Source organism: Temnothorax curvispinosus, unplaced genomic scaffold (genome assembly GCF_003070985.1).
Source record: "Temnothorax curvispinosus isolate PA1 unplaced genomic scaffold, ASM307098v1 QBEX01003038.1, whole genome shotgun sequence".
Taxonomy (NCBI): Eukaryota; Metazoa; Arthropoda; class Insecta; order Hymenoptera; family Formicidae; genus Temnothorax; species Temnothorax curvispinosus.
The window spans coordinates 1-24,068 of record NW_020212818.1 but is presented as its reverse complement, the minus strand read 5'-3'; the positions used below and the strand labels follow the sequence as shown (position 1 = coordinate 24,068).

The 24,068-nt window shown below is 38.7% G+C and overlaps 3 protein-coding genes across 7 annotated transcripts; 2 read left to right on the top strand and 1 right to left on the bottom strand.

Annotated features, from left to right (window-relative positions):
* Window positions 1-3,103: 3,103 nt before the first annotated feature.
* LOC112452192 (transcription cofactor vestigial-like protein 4) lies at window positions 3,104-21,996 on the bottom strand. Of its 5 annotated transcripts, none has more exons than XM_025012291.1 (5): window positions 21,623-21,957; window positions 13,201-13,484; window positions 6,336-6,500; window positions 4,921-5,127; window positions 3,104-4,738 (listed from the first exon to the last, which is right to left on the bottom strand). In XM_025012291.1, exons 2-5 carry the CDS (start codon window positions 13,256-13,258, stop codon window positions 4,659-4,661), a joined length of 510 nt encoding a protein of 169 aa, XP_024868059.1. In that variant the 5' UTR covers window positions 13,259-13,484; window positions 21,623-21,957; the 3' UTR covers window positions 3,104-4,658. The 5 variants fall into 5 exon arrangements, with proteins under 5 accessions (XP_024868059.1, XP_024868060.1, XP_024868058.1 ...); XM_025012292.1 differs by lacking the exon at window positions 21,623-21,957 and adding an exon at window positions 20,981-21,184; XM_025012290.1 differs by lacking the exons at window positions 13,201-13,484; window positions 21,623-21,957 and adding an exon at window positions 8,488-9,259.
* On the top strand, window positions 8,530-9,613 carry LOC112452193. The gene is made up of 2 exons (XM_025012295.1): window positions 8,530-8,611; window positions 9,259-9,613. Exons 1-2 carry the CDS (start codon window positions 8,543-8,545, stop codon window positions 9,595-9,597), a joined length of 408 nt encoding a protein of 135 aa, XP_024868063.1. The 5' UTR covers window positions 8,530-8,542; the 3' UTR covers window positions 9,598-9,613.
* A 788-nt stretch (window positions 21,997-22,784) lies between the features above and the next one.
* Window positions 22,785-24,063, top strand: LOC112452191 (NADH-cytochrome b5 reductase-like; the record flags this gene model as incomplete). The annotated part of the gene is made up of 4 exons (XM_025012289.1): window positions 22,785-22,949; window positions 23,035-23,335; window positions 23,552-23,786; window positions 23,853-24,063. Coding segments are annotated over exons 2-4 (717 nt in total), but the record flags the coding sequence as incomplete, so codon positions are not given.
* Window positions 24,064-24,068: the final 5 nt, after the last annotated feature.

Genomic DNA, 24,068 nt, shown 5'->3' with positions numbered 1-24,068 from the left:
TCATCCTTTTTGAGCATTTTGATGTGGTCTTTTTATATAAATTAAGATCATTTATTTAGTGCATGATGTTACCAGTGCTTTGGCATTTTTTATTAAGAAATTTAAGAGAGAGATTGTAAGTTTCGCTTACTTTATAGCCTCATATCTTTTCGTTCGCACAAGAGTCTGGAAATGGAAACAGTTGGAACGATTGTCCAAGTTATTACAACCAAACCTGAGAACGACAGAATTTCAGAGCCGTGTCTCATCCGCGGTATTTAGTTTCTAAACCAGACAATATAATACATATTTTCAAATTTATCTTATTTTTGCAAATCTTAAGTCTCTCTTTATTTTACACTCTTAAATATTAAAAGATGAAATTTAAACCAATACCTCAAGTTAAATAACATTTTGTTATTTTTTACTACCATGTGTGTCGAAATTTATTATTTTAACGCAAAACAGTATTATTTTAATTTCATTGGTTTAATTAAATTAACGACATATTGAGTAGAAGCAGGTGATCTATAAGAATAGTTAAAAAGACTCAAATTGAGTATAATTTGACACTATGAATTTACCAGTGTATTATAACGCAAGATCAGTGATATATTGTACGATATAACTGAATGACCTTAGAAATTTTTATTTTTCATATTTATCTCAAATATATCTTGTCGTAAAAGTATCAAATTGCTTCTTGTCACTTCGTATTCCTGTGTTCTCCTCCGTTTTAATATTTAACATCTATACCATAGAGACTAGTGTCGTTCGAACGCGCACGGACGTAATTCGGATTCGCTTCACAGCCTTAGAGTCAATATGCCTTTCCAATATGCTGGGCAACACCTGCGCGTTGTTGGAAAATGTGCGTTTTACGCGAGCATCTGCCCCAATGCGATCCACTGGCCCATTTCCAGCTGTGCTGCGTGCCCCGGAAGTGAGGCGCTTGCCCCGATTAATTATAAATTATGCGGGATGTGTCGCGTTTCCTCCGAAGCCTATTCTTTGTAATTACACCTCTTGGCTCAACAATAAGTTAGATAATGAATGAAAAATATGAAATAGTAGTGTTCTTTCTCCTTAGGTAAGTTTGGAAGTCATTCGAGAAAAAGTTGAAAATGTTGGAGAACCAACACTATTCTGGATATTTTGCCACATGGATCAAACTGAAATAAATATTAACAATTCTTATTAAATTTCGTCTAATGTCTTTAACATTCTAAACAATAAATAATTCTTTGGTAACAATTTATGAGTATTATCGATAGATATTGAAATAAATGAAAAGAGAATAAGAATATAATCAACATATTATAATACACTAACGTGTTTAAACTGAGGTCGCTTGAAAATGTCTGAAAGGAATCTGCGTTTTAAATGTTATAACAAAGAAATGTGTAGATAATAATGTAGTTGATCTTATAGTACCAAGGCTGCACACTTTGAAAACACCTGTCTCGCATTTCGTTAAAAATCGCTCGAAGACTACGAAAGGATAAAGGAAACAACTCGCTTGGTCTGTACAAAAGGCAGGAATTTATTACGATATGATTGCACAATTCGTCATGCAAACTTAATTGTATAACAAACGGTTACTCTGTTTAGAAAAATTTGATTCTGCCCCATAGATTAGGTGGATTTGAGTATGCACCAAAATAAGTAAAAGCTTAATGTTATTAAGTTCTGAAAAGATGTCAAAGAGATTTATTTATTCTATTTAATCTATTATTACTTATCGCTAGATACAAATAAGTCTATTACTGTTGCGTATTATCAAAATTCTTGCCGAATATTTTTATTTTTCTTAGAATAATTCTTGCTTAACATAACAACATCTAAATATAAAGTCGCTAGTTACTTAGGTAGAATTGTTGCATAATTGCAGTTTACGATAATTGCGACTGTATGTATATTGGAAAATATATGTATGTATATTGGTATATGAAAAACAAAGACAAAACCACCGTTAGATACGGGCAGGGGAGAGAGAAAAAGGGGATAGAAACGAAGAGAGACGAGGATGAAAGACTGCAATAGGCAGAGAGGGTGGTGGCAATTTGCACTTGGCGCAGAGTACCGCCGATATCTAGTATCCCGTCGCGTTATTACGCTCGAGGTACCCCGGAGTAAGAGGGAAACGGGGTTCGGAGATGACTGAGGGCGCGGGAGGGACGGGAGGGGGATACAAAGGTGTAGACTTACTTTGGACTCGGGTGTGGGATTACCGTACTTATATTCAACTCTAATATTAAGTTACCACTTTGCTTTACGGCAAGTGAACAGGCCGCCTGCATATAGGAAGCCATCCGAGCGCTCCCGGGACAGTCTGTCCCATTCGTCTGGGCCCACCTACGAATAACACATTCGTCCGTTCCGGGGAAAGTCCCGCGGTAGATCGACAGTGTTGCTTCGCGTTAGTCTCTCCCTCGAAGTATCGGGACGAGCTCCTTTCGCTATCGATCGCGTTCTCGATCGCGAAGGGAGAGGAACGTAAGCTTCTGCAAGACAATCTCTGGACTTATCCATGATTCGCGCTTTCTCGCACTTGAAACGCATCCCCGTTCGTTCTCCATGTTATTCACTGCGAAGGATGGCTGATCTCACTCTCTCCAGCCGGCTGAAACCACCGAATCCGGGAATGAACAACGTTAACGAAAAGAAGTACGTATAGCGAGAGATAATTCGGTCAAAGGAAATTGAAGTAAACATTCTATTCTACAAAATCGAACTTCGCATTCGAAGATCACGAACTGATCTCAGAAATTGTTCGACGTGTAGGGAGAGGGAGAGTTTCCCGCGCGGATACTTGACTTTCCTCTGGAACATCACCTCATAAGGCTCCGGAGTAATCCTGCTCGAAAGCTCGCTCTCAGTTTGCGTTACAACGGTAGAGAGCGATAGAACAAATTTCCGCATATAAGAAAGTAGAGGTACTGACTTCTGTGTGTGCTGGGGTATGCGCTGGACTTCCTAGCACCATTAGAAATCAGTACTACTCTTCTTAGCATTCGGCAATTCCGGAGCAAGGCGGAACTGTTCCCTGCACGTTTTATACGGGAGCAATCGCGCTACCGAGAAGACGGGAAAAGATAGGATGAAAATTAACGCACGCTGTAAAAATAATTAAACATCTTTCCTTTTAATCTTTCTTATACATCATTGTCATCATTTGCCTGTACATATTCCGTTCAATTGTTTTTATCTTTACAGCTTCGAGCGTGGCTCGGTGGCCCAAACACGTGACACTTATACAATATTTATAACTAACATGGTGCCCTGCTTTGTTAAATTACAGTTCTTTCTATTCGCTTCCCGCGTGTCTCCCTCACGAGGAGATCTCTCCGGTATAACGTTGTTATTATAATATGCACCCCTGGACAATGATCCAACCCTCCTAGTTGGGACGAATTAAAAGAGTCATAGTTGTTTAAATTGTTTTGCGCGCGCGACATATCCCTGCATTTTGCGGATGTAATTAATTACGCAATAGGTATCATAAATATTTAGTGTTTCTAGTTGTAAAACTCATTTAATATTCGTCAGTAGCTCCGCTCGATTTAATTAAGAGGAAATTTTATTATGTGCAATCGGGCATTCGGCGAATTATACACGATCGAATTACAAAATAGCTGGTGCTTTATTGAAATTACTTGTACTAGGAAGGGCCGTATCATTGTTCCCCAGGAGTGGACGTACAATGTCATACGCTTACGTAAATATTACATACACATATGTATATATATTTATATATATATATAAACATAGTACTTTGCGAGGAAATACGAAACATTATAATAAATAACTTTATATTCATACACAATTCGGAACTATATGGTAATGACTGTGGCGATGGCGTAGTAAAGGAATATGTGCCTATATACAATAATAATATTAAATACGCCCGTATAAAATACAGCGTGCAACAGGTCAACTTTCCTGATGTCTTCTTAAACGCGTGTCTGACGAAAAAGCGACGACAACGAGCACCCAGTTGAAAAGCGAGAAGATCAAGGACACTTGATACCCTGCTTACACAACGCGGTACGTATCAATTAAAACAAAATGTCTACGAAAGAATCTGGGTGGAAAAAATGTATAAGTGTATAATTACGAATTCTAAAAGATGAAACTCATAAGATATACTTAATAAAAGAGAAAAAAATATCGTAATTCGAATATAAGAAAAGATATAAAGATTTAAATTTATAAAGCCAGATTCACGTTTTATTTGTAAAAGATGTAATTTACATTTGAAGAGCGAATCGATAAACTTAAGAAAGTACTTAATATTTGGAACGCTAAATAGTATCTAACTATTTAGTCCATCATTTTTTAACTTTTTACTTATATCCTTTTTCCCAAAATGTCGAGTACCGATACAAAAACCCGGTTTGAAGATGCATTTTATCAAGATCGTATCCTAGCGTGCGCGTTTATTTCCCTTTATTTATCCTTATTCAAATCTTTTTAGTCCCTAATTGCAATTTTATTTGGACGCAGATTCCTCGAATACAATCGCGAATTCGGCTAATTCTTATCGATTATGACTTATCATTAATGTCTATTTAGCGAGACTGGAACGATTTCACCCGAGTGGGTTACCATGGTCGTCAAGCGACAGCGAGGACAATGACGAGGAGGATGACAAGATTTCCGGCGAGTCTGTCCGGTAGTTAGGTGGAATCCTTGTTTCGATTGATTGCCTGAAGCTTCGTCCAGGTCTCGCCGAGCGCTTTCGCGAAATGATCGTCAACTGCAGCGCAAAGAACGCTTAAGACTGGTCCCAAGGTAAGGCGAGGCTAAGACAAGACTGGATCCAGATTGGTTCAGCCTGGACCATGGAAGCATCACCCAAGGCCGGTCCATGCTGAATCCAGAATGTCGCGTCTATTTTATCCCTCACGGGACAAACGTTCGATATCTGTCTGTACTTACCAGTCAGGCCGGTTTCCTTGTCCATAGGAGTAGTGGCGTTGAAGACAGCCGCGTACTTCTTCGGACCCAGAGACCGTTTGAAGTGCTCGTCGATCGCGGGATCGCTGACGCCACCCGCCGTCCTGATGCCGGTCCTCTGTCCACCCGAGGCCGCGGTAGGCGTCGTCGTCGGCGTAGGCGTCATAGCAGTATCCTCGATTGTGATACCTGAAAAAAAAAAAACATGGATAAATCCTTTCACCGTACCTCATTCGTTGTACGTTAATTCTATATACATAGAATTGTACGTTAATTATGTTAATTATATAATTCTAATTATATAATTTTCAGACTGTTATTGATTGTAAAACATACGTATGCGTAAAATTGTTTTTATCGTTTTACAAGTAATATCAAAATAAAAATTAATAAATTACAAAAGCAGATATAATTTAAAAAAAAGATTATAAATGAATCTGTCCACTACTAACATAACAGACATTTGAATATCCGTTACCGCAATTCCGTTTGTAACTAATGCGAAAATGAATGTTTCAGGAAAGTACGTTAACACGAAGGAATGTTACGGTACCATCGGGGGATTACTGTATTTCCATTGAAAGATACTTCGCATCTGCACACCATCCCAGTGTGCAGCGGGCAGTGCATTGTCATAAAACACCCTATACAGAAACCTCTGACGACAATGGGAAACTTGGAAGATGCCTAACAACGGACTCTCTCTTTCTCTCTCTTGGCACAGCCAGAACCATTGTTAGTTAAAACAATTCAGTAAAAATATTCGAATACCTCGAAACTCGGAGATGAGATCAGTTGAAGGTAAATTTATTATTTATATAAAATGTTTCATGCTATATAATAGTAAAATTGAACTGATTTTATTTTATTTTTTATTTATCTTAAGTTCTACTAGAAATCGAGCTACGAATACTCGCTTTGGCTACCCATTGCCGCTACGAAAATTAATTCAGGTTTCGAAATGTTCAGTATTCAATCTTTCCACAAATATGTTTTTATTTTGACTCTATTATGAATCATCTTACTTCATTCTTCTTGTAAAAATTAAAAATACTGCCAAAGGAAATATGAATCTAAGTAAGGAATCTATTTAACGTTGAAACTTTACGTTATCATTTCTCCGCACGAATTGAAATTGAATCTTTATTTTTCATTGCTCATAGAACTTTGTAATTTTAAATAACGTGCATTTTTTTCGACGTCAAAACTATTCAAGGTCAGAACTTTATATTTTTCATGATCAGTCACGTGAAAAACAAAACGCGATCTTTATTTTGTGTCGGAATCTTCAGTCATAATTTTATATATCTTGCACTTTTAATCGATATCGAAAGATATACTAATCACATCCCTTTTTTCTTTTTAGGGGTTTTCCGTCATTATTAATGATCACTTACCAACTTGCGGCGTGGTAGGAACGATTACACTCGGTCTGCTGTGGTGATGATTCGTTCTTCCTGCTGACATGTCCAACGCTTCGCTTTGAATCGGATCTCTCCTACGTTCCTTGCGCCACGCGCTGCTTGGCTTCCGATGCAAATTCGTCACCTTCGGTCTCTCCTCTGCAATACACGAAAACACCGAAAATACCACCGTGAACGCACTATCGTTTGACACGTCAATGAAAATTCTGAACGAGGAGCAACTACTAATCCGACGAAGAGTCAGATAAATACTCGATGTGAAGAATCCGTTATATCAATTATTATTTCATATCAATCATGCTCAGCCCGCTAATTCGCTTCGGAGCGATGTCTCTGCTCCGCTAATGTATTTCACTCTAAATCGAACCACTCCGCACTTGCACCTTTTCGTTTTAATTTAGGGCCTGAGCAGAATGACCGACTTATAATTTTAAATCTTCGTTTTTAGCAACGCACAATACTGTCTTGTGTCTCAAGTCTTACAAAAGTTGACACTTTGTACACTCGTTTAAGACTTGAGACACAAGATAGTATTGTGCGTTGGTAAAAACAAAGATTTAAAGCATAAAACATTGTCTTAAAATTATAAGTCAGCTATTCTGCTCAGACCCTTAAGAAGTACCAGACAAAATGCAGTCAATGAGATTGGCTACGCTACGTCTCCGAAAGTTTGAAAACGAAATACACGCATTCAAAGAGAAATCCTCCGAAGAAAAACTACTGGCTCGTTTCCCTCGACTTTGTCGGACTAAAATGGAATGTGAAGATCGACAACGTTATTTCGAATCGGCGTTCATAAAGTGGGGATGGTAAAGAGTGGTGGACATAAGAGAGCGATTAGGCTGGTTGTAAATATTTTCGTCAGTATTGTCCATTTAGACAAGAGAGCGTATAAGCGCGTGTGCGTGAAAAAAGCAAGTTTGATTGGCTACACCGTGCAACCGAGCCTCGTTCGTGTTCCACGCTTTCGACAGCATACCTAGAATTCCTCTCTTACATACTATTTACCACGCTTCGCGACGAGACGCGTTATCGATCGGAATCTATCGGAAATCGCGAGGGTCGTCTATTTCCGAGCGGTGGGGTATCTAAAATTGGAAAATCAATCAAACGAGACAACCCCTCGCCACGATTGGTCGAGAAAGAACGGGAAGATGAAGGAGGAGGAGAAAGGAGACAACGAAGGACGAGAGAGGAGGGTAGCAAAAACGAGTTCGGTTCTCAGGATCGGCAGGAAGTGCCTAATAGCCGTGAGAGGATCATCAAGAAGATGGCGAAACTGGTTTAGAGGTGCGTACCGTAGGGAAAAGATGAATGGACCGTAGAGTTGAACGGAAACGGAGTGGGAAGGTTTCCTCGAGAATCAATTAACGTCTCGATATGTACCGCTGATAATTAACGAACGTGCATATGAGTCTCGTCCCTTTATGACTCCAAATCATAGGGCGAACGTAGCGTCGTTTCCGCTGAAGCTACCCAGCAGCGAAATAAATCGGGAGAGCCGAAGGTCCTCCTTTTAGTTCGTAAATTTGAGGGGGGGGACACATTCTTACAACATCGCTCGGCGTTCAACATCCATGTACCTCTAATTGCATATTTTATAATGCAGTATATTTTGTTAATAATACTATTATTTTCAACACTATTCTGCAATTGCCACAATCGTAAAATCGTAAAACACTAAAATGGAATACCGAAGAGTTGAACGCCAAGCGAAATGCCGTATTTAGTAAGATTCATCATATTTCGATGAGTAGACCCTAATAAAAATTTCTATTTATTAATCAAATCCATTTCAAAATTGAATGATTATAATATCTGTATTTCTGAAATTTAACATGTAGAATCTTAGCACGCCTTAAGTGCCTGTAGAATGAATAGTTTCTTACAAAAACTACTCAAGTTAATTTATTTTTTGTGTTAACAAAAATCGATTATAAATTTCGCCTGAAAACTATACACTATCCAATTTCTGTCAAACAGATCTGATTGGCAAAAAAAACGTCTCCAATTTGTTCATTGGCAACCCTTTTACCTGAAATTTTTTCTTTATAATAAAGTTTTCCTATTTGTTTTTATAATTTTAGATCTTTTCGGATCACCGTGCCTTACAAAATGACGTTACCTTCCGATTTGCGAGGCAGTCGGAGGCTATCAACTTTAAGCCACGGTTGCCAGAGATGCCTTCTCTTGCACGGGAGCTCCATTTTATCGGTCTTTGGAGCATTAATGGCGAAGTCAAAACTGCGGTATCGTCCTCTCTTACGATATATTGAACGAACACTTTGACGAGCAAGACGAAAGTTTATTTCATTCTCCAAAACGCACTGTGTATTTTCGCGAGGGTTCAATTATCACTGTGCGTTCTTCTTCAGTAATATAATAGCACAGTTTAAAGTTAATTTTATAGTATATTAATTTTTATAACGGTACGTATAGTTTTTTCTTCTATCGCGACTGTATATCACACAATTGTAACGCGAGAAACGATTGGGCTGATGATGGAGGTGCGTAAATAAAATTCAAAGGAAGTATGACGATATTTCTGATAAAACAAGTTATCTTCGTCGACACAATGCGCCTTTTTCCCGACGCACGATTATCTGCTAAAAATAATCAAGAGCATGAGCTGGGTGTTCTTGTGTTCTGCGAAACACAAATATCAACGGTGCATCGATTCCGCTCTTGCACAAATCCCTATTGAAGTTTCCCAAACGGTATACACACTGATCGTTTTCACCAGCGATTAAATTAAATAAATAACCACTAGATAGTCTCAATGACGATTATTCCTTGACATAACTTTCGATGCACTTCGCCACTTTGATTCTCGAAATGAAAAATCTGCGCGACATTCTCACTAAAAATCTCATTATCTGAACATTTCTTCTTGCAGAAGCGCACTGATCTCTTCTCTAATCCGACGATTTATTTACTTTCCGGGCACAGTGTCACAGCTTCTGATAATCGATACAATTACCGCTTCATCCGCTCGCGAGTAGACGGCCGCGTTGGCGATCGCGGCGTGAAGCGATCGAGACATCAGGGAGAAGATCGCGGAATCGCCACGGAGAATCGGAAGAACTCAGGATCCAAAGAGAATGACGAAGATGCGATAAACGAGAAGGAAACGGCAGCGGGACCGAGAGAGATAACTCGAAAACCGCGAAAGGCGGAAAACGGAGCGAGAGACACGCGAACACGCACAAACCCACGCTCGCTGTTCGGCGTATAGCCGCGGCTAACGAAACGGTCATTTAACGCAATCGCGAGGTGCGCACAATGACGAAGGAACGACGGCGACGAGGATGGAAATGGCGACGACGCGAGGAGAAGCCGCGAGATAAAAAAGCGCGTCCTCCAAAAAAAGAAAGAAAGGAAAAGAAAAGCGCGTCCCTCAAAGGGGCGCTCGCGGTTTCGTGAATGCGCCACTCACGACTGTCTTAAGATTCATTCATTCATCCGCCGCCTCGGCTCGTTCGTCCGCCGCCACCCTTCTCCCCGTGCAACACGTGGGATCGAAGGAGGTTGCTTTTACACGTACACACGCATACGCGAGCACGCTGGGCACCGAGGGTATCCTGCACGGATACGTCGCGAATTAAGCGTGCATTTATAAGGTACTATAAGCGCGCACGCTCGGCTGGAAGCCAACTCGTCTCTTTTCTCGCTTTCTCTTTCTCTCGGCCTCTCCTTCTCTCTGCCTCTTTCTCTCTTTCCCTTTTTACAGGTAGGTAGGTAGGTACGATATACTGGGTGAGCACAGACTAAAAATTCGCATATATATGCCCTTTGATCACTTTGGAGCCGATAAAATAAACTGAAAGCGCTCGATATTTCGTTCTTTCCTTTTATAGTCTTTAACTGAATAGTCTGACCCAAGTCACACTAAAAAACGCGCGATTATTCGTTCAAGTTACATATGTATGACGCACGGCTTGTTTCAAGCATTCTAACGAGGGAAAATAGTCTGAGGAATTTGTGACGTTATACATGACGTAGTCATTAAGCAATAAAGATACGGCGGAAAAGAAAAATTATTGAACCGAGAACCAATGGTTAACAATTCTCTCCAATTTCCGTCTTCTAATTTTAAGATTTTCTTTACATTGACTAAATTTAAAATTAAATCAGTTCGATTCGAAGGACGTGCGATAATGTTGATCTGATATGTACATATTAACATTATTAGGTCAAAGTTCTATTATATGTAGGATATAAAGGAAAAATTTTGAAGACTAAGAAGTCGACACTTCACTCGAGCTCTTCTTCCAATTTCTAGAGATTAGAAGATTACATGGACTTTGAATTAAATTAATTCGATTCGAAGAACGCGTTCGATAATTCGGCGCGACCCTGTATGTGCGCGATGTAACCGGCGCGGCGCGGCGCATCGATGCGATGCACGCGCGAATGCGTCGAGTGAAGTTGATAGCATGCGTTTATTTTAACCCTTTCGATATCCATGTACCAACCGCATATCATGCATTGAGTTCCAATGACTCGAATGCAAAAGAAAAGAAGAAAAAAATGAAGGAGAGAAGAGGCGCTAATGCCTTTGTATCATTTTTCTAATTTTTGCAGTTTTTATCTTTTTATTACATAATAGGATTTCAAAGCATAAAATCGGAATATATAGGATTTTCAAAATTGATAAATGAAGATAAGGCGATCGTGAAAATAATAAAATTTAATGGGAGCCGATAATATTGACTCTTATTCATATATATCTTGCAATAATATTATTTACATATTAATTCATATTTTTGCATCCGTGTTAAATCTTAGATCTTATATTAAATATAATTTGTGTTGTAGCGCCAGTCGTAATTCAACGTTCATTTATCCGTGCGCATAATTTACTAGAATTATCTAATTTGCATCATTTCGCATTCATTATTCGAGAGACAGAAAATACAATATACGAGCCGTAAAATATATGCGATAGAAGGTTAAGCAGTCATGGCACATTCTGTCTAAACTTCCTGATAAAATGCATCGGTGTAAGCGAAAGATTGTCGCTCCGTTGATGAATAAAAATTCGAGATCAGCAAATGCCCGACTCGCGTCGTGCTGAACACATGTACTTAATCTGCAATACGTAGAATCGCAACTATAAACGGCGACTATGCGGAACCCGTTGTGACACTCCGAAGTACCGATGTGTTCAGCAAACGTATCTATCATTTAAGTAGGATTTAGTTAATGCGCCCTATGAGAAATAAAACTATCTTGTTTTAAACACCTTAATTATATATAAGTCAAATAATTCTTTTAATCAAAGACAATCGACATTATCCCATGAGTTGTAATAAATAAGCAAATAATATAATATGTATATGTATATACGCGCACTATATCACTTGTTACATTCCTTTCCTTTTTTCTTTCAAATAATTTTATAATATTAAAAAATGGCAGTCATTGTTGACGTCCTAACTAGTAGAGAAATCTAATAATTTAGAGTTTTAAAGCTCTATCAAAACCTTGTACCTTGTTTCTCGTTTAGCTTTTAAATATACTATCTTTCTAAGTTCCATATATATACGGTGTGTTTGATTAAAATTTTTTTGATAACTATTATTTAAAAGAATAACTAAGTTACATTCCTCATGTGTATACACATAAAACAAAACAAAACAAAAAAAAAAATAAATATATATAAAAAAAAAAAAAAAATATATATATTCTATAAAAATACTTAATTTTTTATCATAAATGTTTTACTACAACTAAAATGTATTCCAGCATGATTTCATGCCTCCTGATTTCAGTATTCGCGCTAAATAGATCCAGATCATTCCGCAAACAGGATTTCGTAAGTCGAACAGTTGAATACAAAGCGAAGAATGCGATTGCTCACCCGCGATCGCGCGATCGATTCCATGTAAAAACGATTGCGCGTATTGTGACAGTATGTTACGATCGCGAATTTATGTCAGGTAATAGCACGTTGCATTATAACTCGGCGCCCGCGATAATAATAGCGATACCCACGGCGATTCGCTCCAACTTGCATACGAACGAGCCTTCGTTAACGTCGCCGTGTGCACGCGCGTAAAATATAGAATGACTATTGAACAAATTATGCGAGGAATGTCGGCGGCATGTCGAGTAGTTGTCGTCGTTTCTGAAGTCTGTGCATTCCGCGTGAATTCGATCGCATTACGTTTCATTGTCAAGTTATGTCTTTATACCGCGTTCCCATCAATCTCAAGCATTAATATTGTCTGGATGAGAAATATGGAGAGCAAAGGAGAAGTGCGTTTTCTCAAAAAAGTAGATCAACAAAAAATACGAGAAAGGCATTCCGACAGAATTTATGTGAATGACAATACGGTAGAATAACAATAAGTCCAACTGAAATGGTTCGTTTTGAATTCAAGGCGCCTGCCTTTGTTCTACTACTATGCCTGAAAATTTGTGAGCTCGAAATATACTTGACATACTTTTTTCTTATGACCGAACATTTCGTTTTTAAGACTATCATCACGAAGATAATAAAATCTCCGGGTTCCCCTAACGTTTCAAGAATGACGTAACTTAATGTGTATCATTATTGCTAACGAAACCGCCAACAATCCCGCGATATTCGGCGAACTTTATTGAGGAGAAAAGAAAGAGAACTACACTTCTTTGTGTGCATTTATAACGGCAAGAAAAAGATTATTTTGTAAGATTTTAAAAGAGAGCAAAATTATATTTCAATGTGTAATTTTTTTTTCGTTTTATCAAGCTTTCTTGGAATGTTTTATGTTATCATTCCTCGTATTATCGAGAGAGTCCGGGTCCGCGAAATGAGAATCACGAAATGAAATTCCAAAAGGTGTAAACTGACCTTGCACCATTGTCGCCGCTCTGGAAAGGACGTCCAAGGCACTCTCGACAGCGGACATATCTTCCTTTCTTCGATCGTTCCGTCCGTGTGAATTTTCTCCTCCTTTTCCTCCTCTATTCGTCTCCCCTCGCGTGTCACCCTCGCGCGAAACTCGCGCGCACCCTCAGAACGGTTCGTGGATCCTCGACCTTTCCTTCACGGCGCTCCCTCCCTCGTCGTCGTTTTGTGCCAAGGATACGTCGTCCTTGTCCCGTCTGCGTTTCCACGTCGCAAAATCAGGCGCTCTGTATAGGGACAAAAGTCGAACTTTAACTGTTTGGGCCTTCCTCGCGGCCGGAGGCGGTGCAAATAAAGTAAAACGGGGATTAAAAAACGTGACATTGTCTGTGGAATGCGGACCCCTCACCGTCGACGCTCCCCCTCCCTCTCGCGGGAGGATCCCCACCCCCACGGCACTCCTCTCGCGGGACCTCTTCTCGCGCCACGTATCTAGCAATGGGATCGACACGTTCGCGTTCGTGTAGCACGTTAACGTCGATTGATAATCGCTCGATGTTACGAGTGTCTCTGCAATTTTCAGTAACGTGTATCGCCGGAGGAATTTAAAATCGATTCTTCCTTAACAAAAATAATAATTGTCAAATTAAAAACGATTAAAATAACTTCTTTTAAATTGTATAAAATTAAAAATATTTTAAACATTAATAATTTTCAAATTATAAACGACTTATATAGCTTATATAATTGTAATAGTATTTATATCAAGTACATGATTATCTGATAAAATCTAATTATATAAGACTGACAGTTCTCTAACAACAAGCTTCGTAATGCATTTCGAGTTTAATTGCGAAAAACATTCAAAAATAATTTAAATCGTCACAATTGAGATGATAGCTTTTCCCTTATTTGCTAAATCGACCGCCGGTTTAATAGCAAAAACTTGTCAACGAAGAAAACAAGAAAAAAGTAACTCAATTACCTTTCTATTTCTTTATAGTGCTCACATTCTTCCCAAGTTACAAAATTGAAAATTGTACATTTTGAAAAATTCATGGAATTCAAGTATGTAACTTATTGATTGACTACTTGACATTTCTCAGGTATATCGTGGCAGAAAGTAAAGACAGATACGAAATGACAATAAACAATGTTAATCTACTTAAAGGGATAACGCTATCACACCTATCGTTATTTGTCATTTAATAATAATGTTCTACACGAGTAGAAATAAGGTGTCAAATAAGATCTACGTGACAGTTTAATCAGACGCGATGATTGAGCTCCTTCCATCAATCAATGTGGAACTTTTGACGGAATTTGCAAAGAATGTGTTTAACGAAAGATCGATGTTAAGATACGTTTGATATGATCAGGAAAATACGTTAATAAGGTTTAGTCAAACATTCTACAAATTTTCCATATGATAAGCTTACAATTTTCTCGCTATGTGTTTTGAATTTAGAAATACAGATACTAGAGATACTAGAGATACTATTCAATTGAAACTCTAAGTAGAACGTCAAATAATGTCTACGTGACAGTTTAGTCAGGCGTGATGGTTAAACCGCTTCCATCAACATATAGATAGAACTTCAACAGAATTCGGAAAGAATGTGTTTAATGAAGAATTGATGTTAAGATACATTTCGTATAATTCAAAAAATACGTTAATAAAACTTATTGTTAGTCAAACATTTTACAAAACATTTCATATAAACATATAATATAATACAAATTTTTTTAAATTTTCTTACTGTGTGCCTCGAATTTAATTTGATATATTTAATTTGATATTCCATTCAATTTGATATTTTTAATAACAATTGGTCGATTTCTGCCTTCCGTGAATCTTTTTAAATATTATACATTTCTCCTGCAAAAGAAAATGCTTGATACAATCGCTTTCGCTTTTCGCTCTAATATTCTACGAAATGTAAGAGGGACAATATCTTCGAATATGAAAATTAAAATGGAAGATCGCGGCTGGTTCAAAGCCATTGCTATCCGAATCGCGACCTCTCTCATTCCTTCTCATTCTCCTCGCGTGCTTTTCCCGCTTCTCGCAACACTACCGTACGGTCGACATCACGATTTCATCATAACAATATAAACAGCCTTTTATCCACCTCCCTACCGCTTTGCGCGCTCTGCTCTTTCCGGTGCTTTGGTTCTTTCTTCGTTCTCTTTAGAAACTTACAGATTTTGCGCGAACCGACGAAAATCGTTGAAAAAAAACGGCTTTTATTCTACCTATTTTATTCATCCTTTAATTTACTAAAATAGTTTTTAATTCTTCATTAAAAATTAAAATGGTCAATTTCATTAAAATTGAAATTAATCAAGAAAATTGATTTTAAAAAATAATAATTAAAAACTCCGAAATTACAATACCAATTCCCAAATTACGAGATTACAAACGAGACAGAAACTACTTCGGTTATGGATATTATTATAAAATTTTTCATAATAATCAACTTTAACTGCCATTTCGCTGGATTAAGTTTAATTATCATAGTTCTATATATATATATCAATTTATAAATTTACGTTGCTTTTATCAATTTAATCAGTCTCGAAATTCTGCAAGCTTGTTTATTTTTTTAAAGGAAATCTCTCGATTAAGAAGGCACCGCCCGATTTCGCGCGTCGTCGTATTTGTCGAGTTTCTCGTGTGATAAAACCACGAGATAAAGTTGAGAGGATCAATCTGGTTTACAAAGGCGCGCCGTTCCTCGGCCGTGCCCCTTCCTCTCATTTTTACACGAATGCCGCACAGTGTAAACGCTTTATGAATCACGGCGTCGTCAGCTGGCGTGCTATTTAAACGAAAGGACGGCCCGAATAAAGTGTATCGCGCGAACGCGAGAGTCGCTTGCGCATAATGCGAACGTCATTGTGCGTGAAATGACGCGCGTTTGTAAATATGATATGAATCAATATGACAGCCGCGGAATTCGGAGGCGTTACCCCTATCAACACACGTCGTATACGCGAAATTCAGCTGTAGTCCATGTATTCCACTTACAAACATTTTTACTTCACTCTCTTCCTCGATCGACTCAATTCCATTCGGGAACGAACCTGATCTTTTTACAGATTGAGTTTCTAACGATGCCAAACCGAATAAGACTTTATTGTCTTACTATAACTTCAGTCAATTATAAATATATCTAATTTTGTTTGTTTTCATTTTAAGTGAGAATTCACCTTCATATTACCGTTTCTATTATTACGTACTATCCCGTAGCGTAGTGCAATACTTATTAACTAAACAGATCACGTTCCAATCAGAAACATGTAAAAAAAAATTGGCTGCGTTTCGATATTCACTGTCCGTACTGAAAATCTATAATTTATGTCACGTACGCTATAGATTTTCAATACTGGCAGTGAATATCGGAATCAGGGTTTAAAAGACGCGCGGACAATGCATCTCGATAGAATCATATGAACTGATTAAACGCTTGTTTACACGCTGGATTTTTTTCAATTTGGATTTTTATATTTAGATTTTATTTTTATGGATCGATTATACCGATCCATAAACTACGAGGATTTAAAATATACGTGCTCAATGCGAGAGCGTTGAATTAACGGTGTGCGATTCACCAGAAAAAATGGTCTTCGCATCTTCGCCGCTCTAACCACTCGATCGACAAATTCCCACATGTTATCTTGACCAAAGATTCAATACTGGTATACATAGTGTTCCAAAATTATTGCCTTTATAAAAAAAAGCACAGAACTCCAGAAGCTAAGCTGAAAGTGAACGTTGTTAATATCGTGATTAATAATTTTCAAATGACATATAACGAGATATTCCCGAAAGTCAAAGGACTTTCTTCAAGTAAAGTTCTCCTTGTTTCTACTTTAATTATAAATGAAAATTAACATGATTTTTATACGGATTGCCCACAAAGATATTTATCTAATTGAATGTCGAGAAGTTGTTTAACATCGTTAATATATAAACACTTATGTACAGTTATATATATATGGAGTCATTTTAAAGAAACTTAAAATTAAAGCTATAAATAGATAACAGTAATAGTAAATAGAGATAGTAAATACAGATTTATTCATCAAGATATTAAAAATTACAAATTTTTCCTACAGATCCTAAGTTTTTCACGAAAAGAGTAATTTTGTTTCGTCGAGTAATCCGTACCACCCTGTATATGCACATATATACATACATATATATGCACTGAATAGCACGTGGTATGCGGGCGATTATACACGCGACTGCGGAGCTCGAGAATGCAAGAGCTCGAAATCGCTGATCGAGATTTCTCGTCGAACGTTCTTGTTGACGAACTTATGGAAAAAAAACTTCAGTCCGGATAAGAATTATATAAAGTCTGCTTGTACATTAAATTTCCCATCTTAACTGCTGTCTCTCTCTCTCTCTTTCTCTGATTTTTTCCACATGTATTTTTGTTGATAGCGAAACATGGCCATGTAATAAAACCAATTTTTATACAAATTGTACAGATACGTTTTATCGGAATTATTGCGAAAAATTAGAAAGAGATCGAATAATGAATACACGTGATGTTTTACGGTCGACTTCTTGAGAAAACGTCCAAGACAAAGCGATGCTATGCGATGCGTTGCGTAGATTTATACCTGCGCGCTCGCAAAGTTAACAAATCGACCGCCGTCCAAGAAAAACAATACTTAACGTCGCGGTATGAGAGCAGAGATTCTTACGAGTGAATCGTAAGAATCGCAAGACTTCCATTGCGACGGAGTGACGAAAAGGCGTGATAAAATTTCAGGAATGGAATGAACGGAACGCGCGAAGGTGCGTTAACAAAGAAATTTTCGAAATGAAAGATCTACAAAGGGAAGGACGCCTCGCTTTTCGTTTTTCCCCTAAATTCCTGAAATAATTTGTTTGGCTGTTAAACGTAAACCAACGTTTCACTTGCAACGACTTTTCCCTAAACAAAGATCGGCACGATCACTCGGAGAAAAGTTCGACGCACCCGATGGAATTCCAAACGCGAGCGCGTTCCACGGAATTTTTACGCGCCGACGAACGAAACATCAAGCGAGCTAATCGTTTCTCTTCCATTTGCCGTAATACGTACATGGACGTTGCATTTCTACCGAAACGTAGGAACGTGATAAAAAAGTACGCGACGAACATGAACACTAATTGTAAGTTACAAATATGTGAAGAAATAAGTGCGTATCTTCTCTCGAATGTTATTAAAAGTAACGGAGCAAAGATTTAATTATTTAAAATTAAAAGAAGAAAAAAAAATTGAATAGCTTGGTCTGACTTCATGGTAAGTTTTCTGCTAAAATGCTCGGCAGAGGAAGATAGCCAAGAAACATCTACTTTCATTTGGAAGAGCACAAAGTTCATTGCTACCGTAGATGTAATCTCTTACAAGTGTTATCATTCTATTGCGCTTTCTAAATTTTCAAATTTTCTGTACGTCTGAAAGTCGCAATTTCAGAAAAGAGATAAGGATAATGAGATCAAATGTATCCTTACTCCAGATGTAAAAGAAAAATGAAAAAAGAAGTTACTTAAACATCTAATAATTAAATCGAATGCATCTTACTCCAAATATTATTGAAAATAAACAAAAATACTTAAATCTAATAAAAGCATATCTTGCTCCAAATGTTATTAAAAAGCAAAGAAAAGAAGTTACTTAAACGTCTCATCTGACTTCACGATAAGTTTTTCGTTAAAATATCTGGCAGAAAGATAGCCAAAAAACATCTACAATTATTTAGAAAAAAGTTCGGTGCTTCCGTAGATTCAATCTCTCATAAATGTTATCACGTCTACTAGCGCGCTTTCTAAATTTCCAAATTTGTTGTACTTGTGAAAGTCGCAATTTCAGGAAGAGGAGGAGGATAATAAGATCAAATGTATCTTACTCCAGATGTAAAAGAAAAATAAAGAAAAGAAGTTACTTAAATATTTAATAATAAAATCGAATGCATCTTACTCCAAATACCATTGAAAATAAAAAAATTACTTAAATCTAATAACAAAATCATATTTTACTCCAAATGTTATTAAAAGTAAAGAAAATAAGTTACTTTTAAACATCTGATTTGACTTTATGATAAGTTTTTTATGAAAATATCTAGCAGGAAGGTAGCCAAGAAACATCTACATTTATTTGCATGAGAACAAAGTCCATTACTACCGTACATTCAAATATCTCATAAATGTTATGACGTCTAGTGACGCTTTCTAAATTTCCAAATTTTCTGTACTTGTGAAAGTCGTAATTTCAGGAAGAAAGAGAGGATAATAAAATCGAATGTACAGGTAGAACCCGTTGAAGACAGGGGTCAAGTTTCAGCAAAACAGTTGCAAAATGAATTTTTCCAAGTACATATTAATTAATAATATTGCTGTTTTTTAAATAATAAATTATTTTAAACATTTAAACACGTTTTATTTATATTTTCCCCCAATTTTTGTCATTTTTAGGTAATTTCGAAAAGGTCGCTGATGTGAAAAGTCGTAAAAAGGACCATCGAAACGGGACCTACCTGTAACTTACTCCAAATGTTATTAAAAGCAGAAGAAAAAAGACTACTTAAGTATCTAATAATAAAATAAAACGTATTTTACTCCAAATGTGTTATTAAAAGTAAAAAAAGAAGTTACTTAAGTATCTGATCTGACCTCGTAATAAGTTTTCTGCTAAAGTACCTGGCAGGAAGATCGCCAAGAAACATCTACCTTCGTTTGGAAGAGAACAAAGTCCGCTGCCGTAGATTTAATCTCTCATAAATTCCTCCGCGTCTAGCGCACTTTCTAAATTTCTAAATTTTGCGCACTTGCGAAAGGAGTAATTTCAGTGAAGAAAAGATAGACCGAGTAAGATAGACCGTAGGAGGGTATGGGAAGGTGTGTCGCGGACGCGATAAATCGCATTAAGCGGATCCGTTTTCGTTCGCGAAAATTTGAATGCGTCCAAATCACTCCCGAGTTCCAGCGAGTTCGGGCCTGAGTAGAATAGCTGACTTATAATTTTAAGACAATGTTTTATGCTTTTACAAATATTGACACTTCGTGCATACGTTTAAGACGTGAGACACAATAAGACAGTATTGTGCGTTACTAAAAACAAAGATTTAATTTAAAGCATGAAAAACATTGTCTTAAATATAAGTCAGCTATTCTGCTCAGGCCCTTCCGATGAACGCGACGAAAAGAATTCCAACCGCCGGGTGAATTCGAGCATCACCATTTTAAGAAACGCCGATCTCGGGGACTTCGCGTGATCTTCGTAAAATTCGCCAGCGTGGAATTCCACGCGGATTTCGCGGTACGCGGAGGGCATCACGTGCGTGTCGCGCCGAGTTTCTCTCGTTTCTCCCAAAGCCAGACGACTTGTTGTGATTCGCGATTCGCTAATCGTACGAAACTTGGCGAATAGCGCGGCCACAGGCAGAGATTCGTCGCGAGTTCACGCTCGTTGTTTACCATTCATGTCGATTTGTCAACGCGACGGTTTTTTTTTCCACGAGATCAAAGGGCGCGAAACAGTCAATTTGCGCAGACCCGCGTACAGAACCGCCGCACTGTACAAACGGATGAATCACGGATTCGCAAATAATTGCGGACGGTTTGTCCTGGCAGACGCGACGAATCTCTCTCGTCGCGGAATTCGCCGCGAAATTCCGAGACGCGAGCGAGACGTCAACTGTCGTTCTCGTTTGTGACTTTCTCGGAACGATCTCGCGGGGGGAGCGGCGAGATCGTTCGCCCGTCGCGATGGAAATCGCGTACCTGCCGCAGAAATTCTTCCGCAAACCTGACGACGGGAAGAGGCGCCGAATCTCGCGCGTCTTTTCGATGTATGCCTGTCTCTCTCTCTCGCTCTCTTGAAAACGGCCCGATCACCCCGCGATCGCACGAGGCGGTTTCTCTCGAGCCTCCGGAATTGCCGACGACTCGGGAGGATCGTCGAAGTAAAAACCGTCGACGGCGACGGCGACGATGACGGGTCGGGCGCGCTACTCCGAGCGATCGTCGTCGTCGGCGCCACCGCCGCGCGGCGCGTCCCTCGACATTCGCGGGGAATCAATAGAGGAATGCGGCGTAGCGTAGAAGAATGCAAAAAGAGGCGAGAGAAAGAGAGGAAGAAAAAGAGCGAGAAAGAGCGAGTGGAAGAACGGGAGAGCGAGAGAACGAGAGGAAGGAGCGCGGCGAGGCGTACGCGCGCGGAATTCCATTTCAGCGGGGGGGACGAGGGGGGGGGGGGGAGATACCGCGCGGGCCGGCACGTCGTTTATTCCCGCCGCGTCGCCTTTATTTGACAGCGGGCCGTGCGGGCATTTTCCGTGCTCGCGCGTGCAAGTACGTATCGATGTATCAATGTGTCATGCGTGGTGTGGCGCGTTTATCAACGTTTTTATGTTTTTTACTCACCCGCGGCTCTCCGTCGCTCCCCCGACGTCGTCGTCGTCGTCGTCCCCGCGTAGCCGACCGTGCGACGCGATGCGCCGTGCCGCACCTGCGAGAGATTCTCGATTGTCGATTCTCGCAGGTTTCACGCCGCGAACGGGTTGGCTTTGGCCCGCCGGCGCGCGCCTGACGCCCCCGGGTCGAACGCGACGTACGATACCGTCGTTACGGCACTCACGTCGTCGGCGCGTCCGAGTGCCGCGGCCGGGTGCGCGTTCCCATTGAAAACCACGAAAATCTAATGGTATGCGGGCGGGTGGACGCGCGCGCGCGGCACGGCCCGTTTGACGCGACAGGCAACCTCGGCTATTCGTCCTCATGTCCCCTCCCGGCCTCCTCCCATCCCACGGCCACCATCTCGCCGCCCGCGCCGTGCCCGCCACCTCACGCCCCCGCCCGCGCCCGCGTACGCTCGGGCATTACGCCGGAATGCGCGGTATGCGGCCGATCGCCGCGCCGCGACGGCAGGATCGTTAAGCTCGGCCGCAGCCTTGTAAATACGCCAGCGCGGCTTTGTCGTTGCGGGCGAAGACGGATTTTTCTGCGCACGCCCAATAGCGTTCAGACTTATCCCTAGTAGCGTATACATATTTCACTGGGATATGTCGTTAGGCCCGTCGTGGAAAAAAACAAAAAAAAATATATGAGAGCGAAAAAAAAATTATGATGGATTAACAAAGTTTAAGAATTTCTTGCACCCATACCGATATATGGTCGTTACATAAATAAAGGAAAGAAACCGCAGAAAACTTATTTATATAATGAAATATTCGGAAGATACAAATAAGCTATATTTATAAATAATTGCCAATACATAATATAAATAATATAAATACAGAATAAAATATTATAATTTGTAATATATAATATACTATTATAATTATCACAGTGTATAATATATAATACAATTTAATCTTTTTTGTTAAATAATTCTATATACGCTCACGTTGCCTACACAGTTTTATTTAAAATTTAGGGAGGAGCATGTGTATATTATAAAAGAAATTAGAATAAATTAATCAATATACTGCGTATATATTATTAGTACAAATTATCAGAGAAACTTAAAAATATGTATATTTGGGCCCCAAGAGCACCCTACAATGCATATAAACACGAGTCTGTTGAGATAGTCACGTGATCCACTACACGTGTGTGGTTCTGTGACAGCAACATGACAATTGATCTTCGTAATTTTCTTGCAAAATCGATGATGCAAAATAAAGTGAAATTAATATGCCTCTTTGTACAAGTCTATTGATGAAATGCCTAAGTAAAAATAAATCTTACAGTAATTATTTCAACTTAGTATGTTTTATTTAGTTTTAAATCTCTTATGTAACAAGTTTGGTTAACTTGCATTTGTGCTTTTATAGATAAATTCTATTGATAATGCAATAAGAAAAATGTGTAAAATGAGTTTAGACAATTGTAATGATGACAATGACGATGAAAGACCCAAAACACCACTGGAGGAAGATTGTTGCGGCAGTGGCTGCACGCCGTGCATCTTTGACGTTCACAAAACGCTGCTAAGAGAATGGGAAGGTAGAAAGACACAGGCGAAAGTTAAAATAGCCGATAATTTATTATCTCTTTTATCTTATAAACCATTTGTCATCACAAATATATCCGATACATCGGACGATTACATTTCAGTTTGTTTGGAATATTCAGGTACTATATAGTTTTATCAAATCAATATAATATATCAAAGCAGAATAATAAATTATATAAAATATAGTGCAAATAATTAACAGAAAGTACAATAGCTTATTGCTGAATCTAAAAAAGTTACACTTAAAAAATTTCTTAAAAAATAATGCAGATATATATTTGAACAATAATAGAATAATATATCTCACATTAAATTACTTCGTACATGTTACGTAGAATGCAAAACAGAAAACAATGTTAGTTTGCATCTCATACCTGGCCAATATGTCATGCTACATTCTTGGAGCAAATCTCGACCATACACCCCAATTGCTTGGACATACAAGAGCTTAGTTTTCTTGGTAAAAGTGTATGAACACGGTGAATTCAGTTTACTTCTGAAAAATGCACCGATTGGCAGTGAAATTAACATCAGGGGTCCTTACGGAGATTTTAAGTATGAAAGAAACAGGTACGTAAAATGTGGATAAGTATAATTAAGTTTTCTCATGAGTCAATGTATTGTTCATTACGGCAGTTTTCGGCAGATCGTCATGTTTAGCATCGGCTCAGGAATAGCAGCGCTTTATCCTGTGGCTAAAGCGATCGTCGACGACGAAACGGAATTCACAAGAGTACATCTTATTGCGGGATTTAGGTCGATAAAGCATGTGCCTCTGAAAAAAGAATTAACGCATCTAGCGGATTATTGGAATTTCAAATGTACATTACAGCTGTCTCAATTAAATGGTAT

Excerpts from the sequence above, each read along its gene's own strand:
- LOC112452193 (XM_025012295.1), top strand. The coding sequence starts at position 8,543 with ATGCCTTCTCTTGCACGGGAGCTCCATTTTATCGGTCTTTGGAGCATT. Across the intron at positions 8,612-9,258 it reads ATGGCGAAGTCAAAACTGCG|AAGCGCACTGATCTCTTCTC; the intron begins GTATCGTCCTCT and ends TTCTTCTTGCAG.
- LOC112452192 (XM_025012290.1), bottom strand. The coding sequence starts at position 8,569 with ATGGAGCTCCCGTGCAAGAGAAGGCATCTCTGGCAACCGTGGCTTAAA. Across the intron at positions 5,128-6,335 it reads TCCTACCACGCCGCAAGTTG|GTATCACAATCGAGGATACT; the intron begins GTAAGTGATCAT and ends TTTTTTTTTCAG. Across the intron at positions 4,739-4,920 it reads CAAGGAAACCGGCCTGACTG|TTGACGATCATTTCGCGAAA; the intron begins GTAAGTACAGAC and ends TTTGCGCTGCAG.